Source organism: Ictalurus furcatus, chromosome 2 (genome assembly GCF_023375685.1).
Source record: "Ictalurus furcatus strain D&B chromosome 2, Billie_1.0, whole genome shotgun sequence".
In the NCBI taxonomy this organism is placed as follows: domain Eukaryota; kingdom Metazoa; phylum Chordata; class Actinopteri; order Siluriformes; family Ictaluridae; genus Ictalurus; species Ictalurus furcatus.
In genome coordinates, this window is record NC_071256.1 from 16,857,490 (window position 1) to 16,876,476 (window position 18,987).

Genomic DNA, 18,987 nt, shown 5'->3' on the forward strand with positions numbered 1-18,987 from the left:
GTTTGACAGACGATCATAGATGCTTTGCCTTTATAAACTCCCGAATAGCAGCAAGCAGCAGGGGAGAGTTTGCTGAACGAGCTCCATTCAGAATAAGGTTTTGGGTTTCTGAATTGAAAATGCCAATTTATGAAGGTCACATCATTTTTGTTGCATCAGGAGCTGCAGCTTTACTGTTTCAGTTCCAGGGAATAACTGCTAACCGCTATCCGGTTCTCATTTATAAGACGGGATTTCTTTCGAGGTTAACCTGGACATGCTTCTCTAAAACATTTTTCACGATTTCCTGTTGAAGCGTTGCCCTTTTTGTGAACTACAATAACAGAGCAGCAGTAAGGAGATTACTACAGAGAATAGGGCTTTTATGCAGCTCTCTTACACAGAAATGGATGCTGTTGCAATCCATCAAGTACATCAGATTTGTTTCCAGAACATTTGCAAGCCGCTTCGGCTGTATTCAGCACACTGACCTTAACCGTGTGATGTCAGTGGTCACAGTGCTGAGTGGATTCCCCCATTTTTCTCCACAATTTGGTCACCTTCCAAGTTCCCAACCCACCAACATGGTCGGGTGAAGGCCAACACATGCTTCCTCTGAGACAAGCGAAGCTATCCTGCTGAATCTTGACCTGCTGGGTCACACAGAGGAATGCACTATCTGCCCTCTTCCTCATACATGAGCGCTCAGACTACGGATTGTTACAGTCTGTTGCAGAGTGGCAGGACGGTACTAAAACGCTTTCCCGGTGCATGCTTGTCCCTGCAATGGGCCTCATTCAACAGGCCGGATTTATTCGTAAATCATTTGTACGAACGTTTACACGAGAAATTTGGTATTCGTGAAAATCCTTTTTCATTTCCTGTTTATGTTCCTGAGTGTGTCTAAGTTTATGCATAAGAAGACTAACTAATGTAAACCTTGAGTTAATGAAACTTTTGTGCAACCCAGTCTTTCATATTAACAGTATTAACTAAAGAAATATTAAATATGAAAAGAGATAAAGAAAGCAAGTCCTAAATCCATAAACTAGGACAAATAAGACCAGTCTTTAAAAAAAAAAAAAAAAAAATTTTTATTACAGCCAGCACTAACTCAGTCCCTCCAGGATTTTGTCGCAGAAATTGTGGAAACTCTGTGGTACTCGGAGGACTGAGATTTTCTGCAGATTTGGGCCAAGACATGTCATGCAACGTCATCACAATGCATCATGTAACCTCATCACATCAACACGCATTAAGCCATAGCCCTCTTCGATTCATGTGCGTCGAACACGAATACAGCTGAACGGTCTCATTTACCAACAAACATCACGGCAAAAGACAGTGCAAAACTATTTTGTGCAGTTGCACTTTTGCCAGTTCAAGTGGTTTCCCGCAAAAAAACAAACAAACAAAAAACACAAAATACTGAAAATTGCATCGTAAATTTAGAAAAAAACCACAGCAAAATTGAACATTTTTGGCCGCGACGATCACAAACAACAAAACAAACAAAACTGCGAAATCCTCTGCGGGCTGCTTAGTGGCTGATAAGAGACCGATCTGATATGTCTCAAGCCGCAATATATATGGTATGAAATTATGATTTTTTTTTTCCTTCTATATTTTCCTGTCAAACCACTTTCTTTTCTTCACGTCATATTGAATTGAGCTTTTCTGTAATTTACCTTCAGATTTTGGCCTTTCAGGTGCTGTAATGTTTTTTTTATTGTCACGGACGCAAGTCAAAATGACTTTCACCTCTACCTCTGAGAAAGTCCGTTTCAGCTGTTCGAGCGTTGCCTTTAATGGAGGTTTGTGGGCGTTACCAAATGCAAATCGGCTGTCCCGTGTATTTTACAAGCGATCGGCGTTCATCAACACAAAATTTTTTTTTTCCCTGACGGTTTTCCTGACCACGTGCTGCCTTTGTGGTGACTCGGTGCTCTATCACGTATTTATACTCACAACTGCACCAACGTGCAACGTGTACATCAACACCGTTTATTTGCCAAGTACAAACCAAAGAGTTCCTTTTGTGGTGTTGCCGACATATTCAGTAGAAAAAGATAAGCTTGTGGTTTGGGTTTAAATGAAAGAAATGCAGAATACGAGCCAGTTGTAGCTGAACAGTTTCACTAATTTTGATGTTAATGACTTCTGGCTGGGTTTCTGCATCGCGAGTACTCGATGTGTGTACGATTCCATAAGTTCACTTTTAATAGACTTGGACTTGGATCAAAGGTGAAAGCTACACCTTTAAAAAAAAAAAAAAAAGATCTATGCAATAAAAAAGAAAAAAAAGTGGTTTCCACTCTGGCTTCATACCAGAAAAGTTACTGCTGATTTAAAAGCCCCTTCCTGAGTCAACATCAAAGATTGTAGTGTTTTAAGTGTTTAATTAAGTGTACAGCTCATTTGTTCCCGGGTTATCCATTTCATCACCGGCTGTGTGCTGGGAATAGTTCTCAGCACATCTCTTTTCTTCTTCGTCGGCTGTGATGTAAAGTGCCTTGTAACTCTCACTTGGTGGAATGTTACCTCACCCTCTTCCTCCTCCTCTTCCATCTTTTTTGCCGTCTGTCTGCGCTTATTCATTCGTTTAAACGGTCTCGCTGGAGCCAGAAAATGTGTGCGAGTTGAGGTTTTCTGTCTCTCTCTCTCTCTCCCCTCCCCTCTCTGTGTCTCTGTCTCTATCCGTCTCTCTGCGTGACTCATGTGGGTGTTGGGCTGAAATAGTTTGGTGTAGTTTTACATTCCTTATATAGCCCGTGGAGAGGGGACAAGACGTAAAGCCTCACCCCCGCCACAAGGCCGAAGAGTCGGAGGGTCGCACTCGTTTCCAGAACCAGCGTTCCTCGTACTTTTCCTGGCTTTCCAGCGGCTAATTTGGCCCTTTCTGTGAGGTACGTTCGCACTGTTCGAGTCATTGAAGTCAGAATTGGTGGTGGAGCGGATCGGACGCAGGGGTGAAGGGTCTCGTAATTCATTCTGCCAGAGAGCAAGTGTCATTTGAGACTGTTTTTTTTTTTTGTGTGTGTGCTTTAATTGGCTTTGGCACACGTCTTTTCAGGAATGTCAGATCTTCTGTGTTGTGTATTATAGTTTGTAGTCTGCTTTGTCAGAACTTTGTCTTGAATGGTTTGTTGCACAGTGGACCTTCCAGTGCTTCGTAGTTTTCTCAGATTCCGATAATATTTTAATCCTTGTAGTCAGCGGTTCTCAAATCTCCAAACCTTGATAACTCCAACACAAATAAGTCTATATATAATATATAAAAATAAAGTTGACTTGGACCTGACGTGTTCTGTCAGGAGTTTTAAAACCTTGAAGTCACCAATAAATACCCTGAAACATTTGTATAATGAGTATTAATCTATAATAAATACTTGGATTACATTCGTACTAAGTGGATCTCTGGAGTTTAAAGACGCTCCCTGAGTTACGGTTTATGACGTCACAATATGACGCGCGATAAGATTTATCGTTCTGAGTAATTCTCACAATTCGGTTACAAAGACTTGCAAAGGGTAACGACAACTGTAGCTTTTATGACGTGCTCAAAATAAGCTGGCCGACTTCCCACAGCGAGTGAATCTCAGCTTTAAATAACGGAGAGAAACTCCGAGCACGTTCGTACACTGCGACGAGTCCAACGCGAACGTGTTACTGATGATGTTTAGAAGTGTTCATGATGATACGGTGCATATTGAGTAATGCGGTATATCATTAAAAAAAAGATTGGCACGGAATAATTGTTTTTGTTTGGGTGTGTTTTTTTTTTCTGTTTGATGAATAAGTGCATGACTTCAATCCTAGAAGTTTCCCCATGCCAGTTCCGGTAGTTTTTAAAACTGTTTAAACCCTTAAATCAGTACAGAATCGTTTGAGACTGTAATCGGCTCCTAACGGCCAGTTTGACTGCCATCAGTTTCATTCTCGGGACGTGATGCAACAAACAGGCTACATCACGAGCAACTGATTAAGTACGGCGGGAGAGACGTTATACTTTAGTGTGTAGTATAAAGCTACTATATGATGTCGTTAGACTTTGAAACAGGTTTGTAAAACCTCTAATGATGGTTTAATTTAGTGTAGGGTTAGGCAGCTCATGTGGTGTCTGGCAAATCGGCTCATGAAGTTGTGAGAAATGTATGAAAATTGCAGACGTCAGACTTTTGAGTCGTCGCTGAGAAATGCGACTGAGTCCACTTACCAAAAATCTTGTTGAACAAAAAATAAAGCAGTTAGCAATAGCAGACTGTTTAAGACATCGGCTTGTCTGGGTTTTGCTTTCACTCCCTTTTTGGTGGTTATTGCACTGTGATGAAGGACAACCATCCTTGATCTCTCTCCACTCATCTGTCCTCCCTCTCTCTGTCTCTCTCTCTCTCTCTCTGTCTCTCACACACACACAGGCCATGAACGTTTACAGCGTGACGCTCAGCGGGCCGGCGCCGTGGGGCTTCCGACTCCAGGGAGGGAAGGATTTCAGCATGCCTCTCACAGTGTCCAGGGTGAGTGTAATCCATCTTGCCTCCCAAAAAGAGCTCGACTTCACTCCCAACTATTAATCTGTGGAATTTTTTCTGAAGACGTCACCGAGAAGAGCGCCAGCGCGCGCACACACACACACACACACACACTCAGCAGTTTTCCCAAAAACGTTTCCACGTCAGCTCCTCTATCACTCGGTGAATAAATGTTATTTGGACGTGACCAAAACTGCAAGTAGGAATGTGTTCGTATATTCGGCTCACAGTTTTTTGACTTTATGGTGATGTGTATCTTTTTAAGTGTCTGTGAAGCTCAGATGATGGCAACTACTTAGGAAGCCTCCTCTCAAACGAAAATCAGATGGCAAGTGATGTGTAATCAGTGAATTGTAACAAAAATTGCACTATTGTGACTGTTGAATATGAATATTATACATTTACAAATGTAATAAATTTAGGAAGACACAAGTGAACAGCCAGATATGAAGCTCATAGACAGGAGTGAAATCAGGCTGCTACGTTGTGTACATTTGTCTCTGTTTTTCCCGACCAATTCTGAAATTTCCATTGTTTCTGAATATTGAATTGAATCTGAATACAGATACAGATTTAAATATTTGGAGGCCTAAACAGAGAGTAGAATTGGGTTACACCAGCATTGACAAATGACTGTTAAAAGATTATTGAACAGTGAATGTAAGCTAGATAAGGACAAATGTTTGGCATTTCTCACCGATGTATTCCTTAAAAGCTGTACTCATCAGGATGGTCGTCCCCTCCCCCCTACCCCGCATGCTAATAGAAATGGAGCACTGAATGCACTCCTGTGGCCTTGAGGCACTGTGTTCCTGCTGAACAGAAATCACAAAAGCATCAAACAAATCCTGAAAAGGAAATGCAACGAGAGAAATAACGAGAACCGTATGCTTCCAGCCCGGCGAGGGCCGTTTCAACACTCGCATTCCTTCTCAAACATGTCACTGCTTGATATCAAACCCATAAAAGAAGGCTCTGCGCAACTCTCTCTCTCGCCTCACATGGATATGTTGAAGGTTTGTTTGGTTTCTCAGGATGCCTCCTCCTCCTCCGCTAAAGGTCATCGAATCTTGGTTTATTGCTGCCTCCAAAGCTCCAGATTGAACACGACACTCTTTCCTTCCCTTGTATGTGCAGCATTAGGAAGTAAACCTGTTTGCCAAGAGTAGCAAAGAGTGTCATCTTGAAAAGGTCTTTAACGAGTACTACAAATGAGCAAATGGCTCAATCATGACAATGTTAGAAATGCATGAACACTTTAATAATTAAAAAAAATATATATATAATATAATATATAATATAATGTATGTTACATTGACTAAAGCCTAATATCAAACAACAAAATGTAAATCCTTCTATACACTTGGCTTCAGTGGTTACACTGGCATTTTGGAAAGAGACTGCGTTCTGGTTGGTTGGTGGAATTGCAGGTGGGAACTTGTGGTCGACTTCAACATTTATTTCTACCTTGAACGGGATTGCTTTGTGTGTTTTTTGTTTTTTGTTGTTTTTTTTGTTTTTCACACTTGCGTTTTTTTTCCCTCCCAGACTCCGAGATGTCTGAGTGCCAAGTTTGGTATTTTTCGGGAGGTGTGAACACTGTGGTCCAAAGATATCCCATCCTCAGTTCTCTTGAAAGCGTTGGGTCGGGCTTCACTTCAAATGAACCACGGCACAGTCCGCATCTGGGGCGGTAGCCGTCCATGCTTGGCCTTGCGTGCCGAGGAACACGATTGGTTTAACTTCTCACATTATTTCCTGTTTCTACTTTTGTGAAGCAGCGGAAATTAGAGCACAGTGGGGGGGAAAAGGCACGTCTCGTGTCCGCCTTATGAGATCAGCTCCTGGTTTGCAGGTGTTCCTGCATGATGACTTCCAAAAGGTATTTTTCTTTGTTGCTTGAGCGTGCCGGCGATTTATGAGCCCAGAATCAGTCTTGGGTTCTAGATTCGAGTATTCGGACCAAATGTGAAAGTGACCCATTTTTATATAACTAGGGCTTCGAAGGCACTTCGTGAAGCAGTATAGTGTAACTAATGCAGTACAAAGCTCTCATGAAGCTTTCCTAACTCAGTAGCTGAAATTTGAGCTTGTTCTAACAAGACTCGCTGCTGTAAAGTTTTGTCATCTGTAACTTTTAATCCATATTTACACAAACTTCATTGTGAATCCTTGTTCTTCCATGGCAAGGGATTTTTTTTGGGGGGGAAACGCCCCAAAAATGATATGAACACGACACAAATATTGTTTTACCCTTGTGCCAGAAATGATATCATTTGATAACATCTTTCCATTTTAGACTGTCAAACACAATACACTGTAACGTCAGTCATCTGTTTTCTTGTTTCTCTTCCCTCACGTCATGGTTTACGATTGGATTTATGACTCTTTATAAGCTCCACTCAACCTGGAACCTCTTGCATCTGTTTTGCCACCAGACAGGAGCTACAGTTGAGATCAGTGACCGAAAGGATCACCTGGATGCGAGGTAGACCTCGGTGACCTCACCTGTCCGAGTGACGAACAAGTGTTGCGTAACAGTTATTGTGAGCGTGTCTGTATGTGCTCTCTCTCTTTCACTTTCACCGTGGTCTCTGAGACTTTCTCTGGGTTTCTCTTGTCAGCTGGCATTTGACAACGTGACTCTCTAATATGGAAAAGAGCTTAATAATGAAAACAAGTCGCTGATCAGGGGGACGTCTGTAATACACCTCTCCTCAGTAATAATGCTAGGGCTGCAACTAACGATTATTTTCATAATCGATTAGTTGGCCTATTTTTTTGTTTAATCAGAAGGGGGTGCAAACTTTCAGTGCCCTTTTTTTTTTTTTTTAGTTCATTTAAAATAAAATCCACAAACTGAGTGTTACAAACATAAACTTCAGACTACAACTTTACACAATTGTCCAATTATATATACACGACTTAAAAGAACCCAATACACAGACATACAGCAGAATATATATTATTCATTTAGGACTGTAGTTTAATTCAGTGCTTTTTGTGCATCCATAAAATAATGTATAAATACTTATATAAGCTAATATATAAGTTTGTATTATATAATCGTATTTACTAGAGATGCACCGATGTATCGGCCGATAAAGGCTATTTTTCACGCTATCGGCCGATAATTTAAAAACATCCGATGATCAGGGCAGATTATATCCTGTCAATCAAAAGAGGGTGGGAAAACACATTGATTTGGTGCTGAGTGTAAAGATGATGTCTCTCCTGTGGAATGATGACAAAACTGCAGTTTTTAAGCTCTGCACTGCATTTACACCGGAAGTGAGCAGAGGTGAATCAGGAGTTTCGGCGTAGAGTCTATTTTTTCCCCCCCACGCTGCTCACGCTGAATTAAAGGGCCAGTACACTGTTGAAAGATTTAAATGATCGGTATCGGTATCGGCTGATATCACACGGTTATCGGTATTGGCTTAGAAATTTAGTATCGGTGCATCTCTAGTATTTACGCATTACTTCTTATAAAAAGTAATGTTGACATAAACAGTAAACTGAAGAAAGTTATTGTCGGTGACTCTGGGTGTTTGCTAAAGCTAGCGGCATCACATTACGTGCGTATGACGTCATGCGCTGTCGACTAGGAAGCGGCTTATTCTTCCGGTTAGTAAAAAACCGCTAGAGATCCTTTTGAGACTATATTACCTTTCTAAAATTCATACACTAGATGGTAGCGTACATAGTGCATAGTGTAAGTGTATAGTACTTCATTTGGGACACAACTTTTAATATTTTCTCTCCGAAGCGCGTTTTCGGAACAGAAGTAACGTAGTGAGTAAACACACCCCGTGCCAGGGGCAGACCGACTAATCAATAACGAGATTCGTTGACGTCGATTTTCATTGTTGCAGCTCTAAATAAAACTCTCGCTTCCGAACAGCAATATAATGACCATCGGTGGAGCAAGTTTCTAGTGGGTTCCCTCAATGCCTGAAGTGTCTTGATGGCATCACATGCTTTAGAGCAGAGCATACCTGCAGATTAGAAGACCGAAGCAGAACAGACGCACTACGTGTCTTCCGTCTTCACCAACTGAGAGACATTGTAATGAATTATTAGTCACTCATGTTTGAGACGATGCTAGACTGACGTGACGGGAACAGTGACTGTTCTCACAGGCTTGACTCATGCACTGATTCAGAACAGCCTTATTGACTGCTGTTGACTTTTCTGTCCTTAACGGAAGAACTAGGTTTCTTCTCAGCGTGATGGACCAGAGTGGGGTGAATGGTCTACGTCTCCCCTCCTTTTCCTTCCCTCTTATATGTGTGTATCTATCCACGATCAGAAAACATTCCATGCCTTTATGATGTATAATCTGAGCTGTAAGTGATCAGATCGTCTCTGTCTTGGTCGAATTGCAGATCTTCATTCGGAGTTCTTCAACTCTGCCGTGCGTGAGCTGTCTGCAGGATCTCCCTGATTAGCACGCATTTCCAGCATTCCAAGCATTTTTAGCACTGCCGTCCCACTCCTGACAACACACAGTGGCCTCTTGTGTCCTCCCTCGGTCATCCTTGAGCCCCCCCCCCCAGCCCTTGGAATGAGGCAAGGATTGTTTGTTTGGAAGAGTTCATACACGCCTGTGACTAAAGAAAAAGTTTACGCAACATTTCCAACAGATGTTTAGTGTTAGTTTCTACTTTTGTGATGGATCATTCATCTGGTTCGCGTCAACATATTCTGTCTGAACACGAGCTGAGCTGTAAATATGATGTAACCATTCGGATACGTTCCCACATGTCCCTCTCGGTTTTATCCTCGATTATGTCTTTATGCCTTCATGTCTTTACGGCTCTTTTCTCCCCTGCGTCCCTGAGCCCGCATTACTCCTGACGTTTAATGATGTGCGAGAGACATAAATTTGACAAGCGCTCAGCACGAAGTGCTTGCGCTCATAAAATCAGTCATTTGTTGCTGATCTGATTCCCAGCCACGTCAGGATTCGAGGCTGAATCTTTGAAACAAGTATTTGTGGTGGTGGTGGTGGTGGTGGTGGTGGTGGTGGTGGGGGGGGGTCTAGTTTCTCGTGTAAGAGCTCTCCGAGCTCCCATAGCTCGGCCCTGCAGGGTATTTATGGATCTGACGCAATGGTGTATTCCAGCCCCCCCCACCGAAAAAGGCAGTGGAAGAAGTAAAACTGAAATATGACTAGAATGAAGTGCTTGTGCTGAAGGTGAATCGGTGGTCTACAGATGAACCAAGGTGAAATGTAAAAGGCACTTGAGCATTGAAGGGGCTTCTTCAGTATGTTAAAGCCATCATGTGCCCTGGTATTCGTGTTACGTTGGCACTTTCCTACCTTTTTGAACTTTAGAAGGTGTCTCCTACAGTACGTAATGGCAGATGTGTCCTGCTGAATTTGCGCCAATGTTCTGATCTCTACGTGTGAAAGGACATGCTTTTTATCAGTACCGAAGGAGTTCACGGTGTCGTATGAAAGGCCCGAGCTCAGCACTTCGCCGCTGTCCTGCTTTGAGTGGAGGAACAGCTGCTCTGAACCTGAGCCCAGGACGCAGGTGCTTCTGTCCATCAGCACGGCCCTCGGAGCCTCATTGCTCTCCTCAGTGTCCTCCTTCATACGTTTCATTTATTCAGCTTCTCAAAACCTTGCACTCCCACTCACGCTTTCTGTCTTGTGTTTTGGATTTGGGCTTACCTTCTTAATCTCACATTCACGAGTTGTAGTTTCTCTGCTGCAGTTGTTGTAACGCGCAAGAAAAGTGCTGCTACTCCCTGGAGGGGAATTATTTTCATATAATAGTAGGGTCTGGAGTGCATTATTCCACTTACACCACAGCGATTTGCCAAAGATCGCAGTGTTTAATTAATTACCGAATGACACGTCGCACATTTTAAAGGTTTATCGTTCGATTTAATGTTGAGAAACATCCGCGAGACAAGTTAGTTCCTGTTCTCACCAATGTTATAGCTGTGATAAACACTCCTGAGCTTTCCTGTAGTAAACTGTCCTGAACTGGGAAGCTGATAACATCACAAAGCGCTTACAACCGAGACTCCTTTCATAAACGTTAAATTAATGTCTCCTTAAAAACGTCTTCTCGTTATAACCTTTACTTTGTTAAACAACACGTTAAAAAAAAAAAAAAAGGTTATTATTTTTATTAGTCTTGGATTATGTGGAATGTCCACAGTACAAGTCCCAGTGTATGAGCCGTTACTATAGAAACAACAGCGAGCGCATTAATACAAACTTATCGTTAATTTTACAGCTGGAACTACTTTTTGAGCCGTGCTATTATACGCAAGTTTTCATTTTCTTGACCATGATACAAGAGGAGTAAGACCCTTTGGAAGGTGCTGTTCTGGTGGGGTAATAACTCCACTTGATGTTCGATTACTTTCCTATAGCAGCATGCCTCTGAGTGATTTATTTTTTATTTAGACAATTCTAAGCTTTATGCTAAGCCAAAACAGGCAACTTGAACTATCTGCACAAAGGACAGGAGACTAAATGAATGCTGGTAAAATAAATGCTACAATATATTTATTTATTTATTTATTTATTTATTTAATAAGAAAAATTATAAGAAAGCTGTGATCTGTTGTAGTCCAGACCGAGGGCTGAGAGGATTGTGGACTTGCGAGGCTGTAAAACTCTGGGTGGAGTGTCGAGGGAAGGATTCAGGACAGGAAATGACTGAATGCTGCAAGCGAGGCCTTGTGAACTGTGTGTGCTACAGATATTGAATGCTGTGCTGCTGCTTCGCAAGGAGCTGAAGGTCATGTCGAAGGCGTTGCTCAAACACACACGCCGTCAAAGCGTAGTCTGATGAAACCAGATCACCTGCGACAATAGAAGCACTGCTGTGAGACTGAACTTTGTATCCAAGAGAACTCCATGGCCGAGCTGCGGACATGACTTACTCGCGTCTAGTCATTAAGGTTTACAATAAACCACTCTGAAGACTGTTGCATGACTCGGCAGAATAATCTCCAACGTTTATTTTCCACGTTGACTCCACGAGTTCACAAAATAAAGTAAAACTGGAGACAGGAAAACAACCTGGAGACTCACTGAAGCAGGGATTCATTTGGTAAACGGCTCACCGTCAGCATGGTTATAGCAGGAGCTCTTTGTCGAGTCATGTTTTTACATTAATCCATTTGTAAACAAAGTCTTTTGCTCTGAATCTCTGTACTTGATGGAGTCGAATGAATTTTGTATACCCCGGAAATGGCTGGTTCATTTGGTGTCTACGGTTTAAGAAATCGATTCTGTATTGAAACAGGTGTTGCTGCTTTGTTTTGACTGACAAAGGCTTCGCCAGTTAGCTGTTGACTCTTGCTACAGGTCACGTTCAGCCACATGTTCGCCTCTGGATTGAAATTTGTCGAACTCTTTGTGGACATGGTGTCAAGGTTGCGTCTTGTTTTTTGAGTCTTTGTGATCTGGATTCCTCAACGGGAATAATTTGCCTTTGGGGCAGGAGTCGTGACGTCCTGCATCCACTGACATTACCAGCGTTAAGTGTTTTCTTCATCCTCAAGTTGCCAACAATCATTTATCATGTTTTTTGTCCCTTTATAGTTACATGTAACTTTGTGGAACGTCCATGAAACAAGTTAGTTCCTGTTCTCTCTTGCGTTATAGCAGCTGTAAACGCTCGTTCTCTCACCAGCCTTGCTTTTGTGTGTTGTGGAGACTCCAAATGGAGTAAAAGTAATGGCACCTGTGTAATATCACAGTGTATAGTAACTTTATTTATATCACTATTAGATTGTCACAGCACTCATCCCCAGATCATGTGCATCACTGTTTCTGAGAGTCAAGCTTTTCATTCCTCGTTTTTTAAACGCATTACACATACCATCTGAGCCCGAAGTATTCCATGGCCCAGATCTCACAGAAACATAGCGAAATGTCTCTGCTCTGCATGTGCGCTGTGATCTTCACTTAACTGAGATCGACCCCGTTCTCATCTTTGTTTTCCCCTGAGGGTGTATTTCGTCTCTTCATCTTCAGTCCAGTAGAGTAACACAATACACCAGTGTCCGTAGACACCGAGTCAGCATTTAACATCCATCCACGTACGCACGGTATACATTTCCTGTACGTGACCCGCTGCTCAATTATCCATCGATGCCGCGGACTTCTATAGACAGACTGTTTTTACTGTCTGAACATCGCCGTAGTGCTGTCGACTTGGTCTTATCCTTGCCTTGTCCTTCATGTTGCCTTTGCACAAAATCCACTCGCTCTTCCCGGTCTCGAGGGTGTGATTATGAACTGACGATAAGCCGTGTCTTATCTAGCGCTCTTGGCAAGCATAATGCACAAGAGAAAACACTGTGAGGAACAACTGTAGGATCATTCAGATGTGTGGGGTTTTATTTTTTTTTTTTTAAAAGTGTGGGGTTTTTTTTTTTTTTTTTTTTTTTTTTTTTAAAGAGACTCTCATCAATTACAGGCTCACAGTATCCGCTTTTCTCTGTATTGTTTTTCTTTGTCATTGGTGCAAATGTCCTAGAATGCAATGCATCTAGAAGAGATAGTTGTGCAGAGTTACAGCAGAGACTGTCCTCGATGGTCTGAGCAGAGACTGTCCTCGATGGTCTGAGCAGAGACTGTCCTCGATGGTCTGAGCAGAGACTGACCTCGATGGTCTGAGCAGAGTGTACAGATGAGGGAGAAGTGGCCAGACTGAAGGACTAAAGCGCCACTGCATCATTCTCCCGAGGTAGAGCTGAATCAAGGGTTAAATCTCACTGGCACCACTATTAACAGGAAGTCATATGGCATTGTGGGTAATGTAGGACGTTTGGATTCCCCGACGCAAGATGACACCATAATGACAGCCGTGTCGCTGAAATTGCTCGGTTTAAGTTTTATTTACGGTGTAAACCATGTAATTGCACACTTTAGCGTTCGGTCATGTGCACCACAAAGATACGAATAGACAGCGTTGACATGCAGAACTATTGATCAGTGTTCAAGTTGTGATTAACAACTTGATTTACTCGTTTAGTGCTTAACCGGTTTCTTGGTTGAGCCGGTTTTGCCAACCGAAAGCATACTCCTCAGACAGTCAGAAAGCACAGAGTGGCTAAACGGTAAGTGCTATAAAATATATAAAACTATTTGCTCTTAGAAGAATTATTCACACCAGTGTGTTTGCTTATGCGGTGGCTAATGCAAAATGAAGTGCTTGGTGGGTTGTTAGTGATATGACTCATGCTAATTTTATGTGTCTTCGTGTGTGTGTGTGTGTGTGTGTAGCTGACTCCCGGGGGAAAGGCAGCTCACGCCGGAGTCGGAGTGGGAGACAGCGTGGTGTCCATCGAAGACTCCAACGCTGAGGAGATGACACACGTTGAGGCACAAAACAAGATCCGAGGCGCATCTGACTCCCTCACTCTGACACTCAGCAGGTACACACTCAAACGCTTAGCAGTACTCCAGTTGAAGCGACATTCGTCACTCGAGTAAACACTTCCTTGTTTTAAAACGCAGCTTGGGGGTCCAAACTTCGGTACCCCTGAGGTTAAAATCCCCTTTGTGTCTGACAACAACTTCTCAAAAATGTGTTCCTAAGAAAGAAAGAAACAATTTGGATTTTTTTCATTTTTTTTATCCACAGGGTTGTGTGCCCTTAATGCCATGAAAACTACTGTAAAATATTTTTCAGATTAGGTTCTCGTACCATGGACTTTTCTAACCGTGACACTCCCAACTTACCGTTTCTTCCATGATAAACAAATTCATTCCCAGTAAGGTGGGGTGGGTTTGTTTTGTTTTTTTCCCCCTTTCCCCCTGCTGAAATTCTTCTGATATTAAACCCCTGAAGGGCTGATCGCACTGGGACAGATCTCCTTTGTCTATCCAACTGAGATTAAAATCATTAAATGTACAAATCTTTATCTGATTTTTTCGATCGTGCGAACTTTTACTGCACTGACCGCTGGCTGGTCATTTCTAAGCGATGATCTATGCCAGATATGTGGGACATATGAGTGAATTTTTCAGAGAAATTGCAATCCAGGAGTCCAAGGAGAGCGAGGTTATAATCGTGTGAAATGTGCTCTTTCAGTTCAAAGGCTTGAACGATTCTGTGGTTTGAGTAATGGGGAAACAGGCTTGCCCGGTAGTCTCACACATACACGGCGTCTCCCTCTGCTCTTCATCCTCGAGAGCTCTGTCATTATCCCGCCGCTGTTGTATCAACACACATGCATGATGAAAAGCCTTCATAGCGTCCCAACCCACACGCTTCTCCTTTTTAGGCACGAGAGGAAAATGGCTGCCTTGAGAATTACTCAGTAAACCCCACGCAGCAGTTAGCCAAGGCTAGTGTAAGTGCAATGAGTCGAGGTAACCGAGAGTGACGTCAGTACAAGTCGTGACCTGGCACACCCATAACGGCGTGGCGGTCTTTTTTAGCTCGAGTCTAGAGCCAGAGGATTTGCTTGACTCCAAAACCAAAGTTCATTACAAAGATGAGGCTCCAACTGGCTGTGGGAGGAAAAGGGGGTGCAGTTCAAAGCATAGAAACCTCGGGAAAAGGACCAGTACAAGACAGATGTTGAATTCTCGAATCTGATTGGTCAGAATGTTCACTGATTTTTCTATAACAGCAAGTTTATATTAATGCACTCGCTATTGTTTCTATATAACAGCTAACACTTGTATATAATTGGTGTAAGGAAATGATTAACATTAGGGCTGGGTATTGCAACCAATTTGGCGATTCGATTCTTATTTATATGGTTTCGATTTGTTTCGAATTCGATTCAATATTGATTCGTTATCGATATTTCAATTTAAATGTTTAGTTTTGCAGACACGGAATCCATGTTTTAAAATAAATGCTGGTAACTGAAACCCTCCTGCTTAGCTACATTACTGAAATACACATTTACATTACCAATAAGACCTGCACAATTATGTTTCATTACTTCTACTTTGAGTAACATTGTAACAAGAATAAATGTGTGCATACAATGCACACAAGGTGAGCACAAACTGCACACTGCAGGTTATTGTAAAAAAAAAAAAAAAAAAAAAATTGAAACGGTGTAGAAGTGCAACAGTGAAATTCATTAACGACTTGAAACGTGTTTAAGAAATAAAACTGTTTTCATAATTCAAAACATAAAAGAATCTTCAGGACGAGAGGCGAACTACAGTTAATATTCACATCCTCTCAAGTAAATCACGCGCATTAAGTAATGATATCGTTTAGTTAAATTGTAGATCGATTAAAATCGGAGAATCGATATTTTTTTACCCAGCCCTAATTAACATCTATGGAAGTGGAATCTATGGAAATAATTGCATTTCTCTGTACCATGACGATCTGCATAACCAAGAACAGGAACTAACTTGTTTCATGAACATTAAATGAAATTACGGTCGCCTCCAAAATTATTGGAACGGCAAGGCCATTGATCAAGATGACAAGAAATCAGTATCGGCTGTAAAAATCCTGATCCTTTCTCATAAAAGAGTTTAGAATTTCAGCTTTTATTTCCTGGTATTTTTATGCAGATGTGTTTGTAGGTGAGCAAAAATATTGGAACATGTGACTGACAGGTGTTTCTTGTTACCCAGGTGTGTCCTGTTAGATTGATTTGTTTAAACAAAAAAATCTACTCATGGTTTTAGTCTTCAGATTCACCTGTGAAGACTGTATTTGTTGTTAAAAAGGATACACCAACATGAAGATCAGAGAACTGTCTATGGGAAAAAAGCAAGCTGAGAAAAGGGGGAAAATCAGTCAGAGGCACTGCATAAACATTGGGGATAGCCAATGGTTTCAGCGCTAACTGCATAAATAGATGTGCTGGTCATTTGATAAGTAAGAAATTGTAATTGTTGGCAAGTTGCTGTGGTATAAGAGGAATAAAACACTTCAGGACATGCTGTTATAGGAAAATAAGCAACTTCAGGGTTAAGAGTAACGACGCTTCAACATTACCACTCCATGGTGGAGTACTTTCCAAAAACACATGCCTCAGAGTGTTTTATTTCATGCTTACACATTGTTCATCAGTTAATATGATGCATGCCAATATTCAATAGAAACAAATTCACAATTTTTCTAACTTAAATGAACATGCAAGGGATCATTTAAAAAGTATTTTCGGTGTTGGTGCTAGGGCTGGGCGATATGCTGATATGATATCGGAATCTTGATAAACTTCTGTATCTTACAGTAGGTACACAATTTGAGATATTCTGGGCTTTTTATGACCCTTTTTTTGGAAGCAGATGATTTCTTGTTCTGTATATTTAATATTGTAAAATGTTTGGGGTTTTTTAATGCTAAAAATTTATTCTTTAATTAAAATTTCTCTTTAATTAAAAGTCTACTTTTCAGTTATTTTATTTTTGTACACATCAAATAAATGTGTACAACACATTTTAAAAAGCAAAATTTTTTTAATGCAGGTTTTTTTTGTTTGTTTGTTTTTTGGTTTTTTTTTTAAAACCAAACCTGTATATCATATATCATAAAGTCTTCAATTATCATGATCTGATGTTTTAACTAGTTGGCGTGTACATGACTCATGAAATTTCACTGTAATGGATTGGCATGTTTTTGCGTTATGAGTGTGAGGAGTGTGAAACTGTCCTTCATTCTCACTTTAAAGTTGAATACAGACCATTTTAAAGTGTTTTCTTTCCTCCTTGACGTTTTTCCATGGTACTGTTGCCAAAATATCAACACTGTCTTGGTGCCCTTGGGTTAATGTGCCCTATTCGAAAGGTACATAAAGATACATAGATTCCTTATTTGGCAAAATTTTAGGACAGCATCAATGAAAATTGTTGTAGTCATTTTTTTAAATGCAGAATGTAATGAAATAAAGAGGACTCGATTATGCTGTGAAAATTTAATTGACAATATCTCCTTGAAGCTTTAAGTAAGAGATGGTTTTAAAACCATCACATGATCCTCGTCTGTCTGTTTTGAAACCGTTTCTACTCATACACTCAGCCTGCCTACTGGGTAAAAGCACTGTTTATTGGAGTCGTAACCCTGGGCCCTGTGGTTTTCCACTCTCTTCTTACAGCAGTTTGTCAACTGTTGTAGCCGGCCACGGTAAAATGACAAAGTTCATTGTCTGTGAGAGGAGGTAATTGAAGGTGTGAGTCAGAACTTGTCCGTGTGGTTAATCTGGAGGTTTTCTTTGGTAAAGACAAGCCTTCCGGTTTGATTCACCATCGCTTTCGAACAAGTTGCACAAGCTTGTTTTGTAAACTGTCCGGACTGGACATTCCTGCACGCGTAAAGCTTTTGTATGAACGGTGATTCGTTTTAAATTTCAATACAGCGGAGATTGTCTTTGTTCAGCTTTATATTCTGACCTTAAGAGACCTTATGAGTAAAGGTGCCCTTTACAGTTGGGTTGTTGATGTTTAATTTGTCTCGTATTCAGCGCAGTCAGTCATCCATGTGTGGCCATTTCATGTGTTTTGTATCAACTTTGAGGTCATGGATGGATCATGTGTCCTATGACGTAATGCATTCAGAGGGATTCTTGGCATCTAGCTGAACCTCAGCTCTGGTCCTGAACTCTTAGCATTCATATACTAAAAGTGTCTCTCCCCTCTCAAACAGCTGTCCCACTAGCCTTTTTTCTGTGAAATTGCCTGTGTAATTATATTCATTTCCTTGGCATTCACTACAAACAAAGATTTTGGCATTGAAATCAATGCATCATGAACTTATAGCATAACCTCTTTGGCTGTGTTGACCGCTGAAGAGGGGGTTCTTCAGATTACAGTACAAAAAGATCCAAAATGGAGGAAGCACTTATTTTAGCAGTGAGATTTTATATAGCACTTCCTAATCCTGCTATAAATTACTCCATAAAAAGAGGAAGGATGCACGGTCAGGCAGACAGTTGGATTATATGGCTTTTTGTATTTTTGTACTGTTTATAAGAAATTTAGTTAGCTAGTTTGCTAGAAAAAATAATTGCACAAATTTGAAGACACAAGGAAGTTTGCCAACAAACTCTGTGTTTAAGTCTCATGTTTGAGATGAATTCATTTAGAAAGTTGAAATGCATTTATAAAGCAGGGCTTTAAAAAAAACTTTCCTAATTAGTATCTTACTCATTAAATAACCTACCATTTTACTAACTTAAATGCCTAGTAATTACCTGAGTATCTTCTCTAAGGAACTTTCTTAACTTAATAAGCAAGTTACTAAGTAAGCTCCTGACTGTCATAATTAGCAAATTCTGTAACTTGGTTACTTGCTAATCTTATTCTTATTTAGTAACTGTCTTGCTTAGGAACTTAGAAACTTAGTATGTAACCTTGGTAACTTATATGCTTGCTTGCTTGCTTGCTTGCTTTGTTTCTAACTTTGGTATGGCCATACTTAGGAACTTATTCAGTACTTGCTTTGTATTTTACTTGGTAACATAAGAAATTTCCTACTTTCTTAGTAACTTACTTTATTTAATTACATACCTA

At 40.9% G+C, this 18,987-nt stretch overlaps 1 protein-coding gene across 1 annotated transcript in view; it reads left to right on the top strand.

The window, feature by feature from the left end:
• The first annotated feature begins 535 nt into the window (after positions 1 to 535).
• LOC128617404 (PDZ and LIM domain protein 7-like) overlaps positions 536 to 18,987 on the top strand; it is a 43,184-nt gene continuing 24,732 nt past the window's right edge. Inside the window, exons 1-3 of the mRNA XM_053640507.1 lie at positions 536 to 2,885; positions 4,398 to 4,496; positions 13,777 to 13,928. Of these exons, the coding sequence (XP_053496482.1) occupies positions 4,401 to 4,496; positions 13,777 to 13,928 (248 nt within the window). The 5' untranslated portion in view covers positions 536 to 2,885; positions 4,398 to 4,400. The remainder of the gene's footprint in view (positions 2,886 to 4,397; positions 4,497 to 13,776; positions 13,929 to 18,987) is intronic.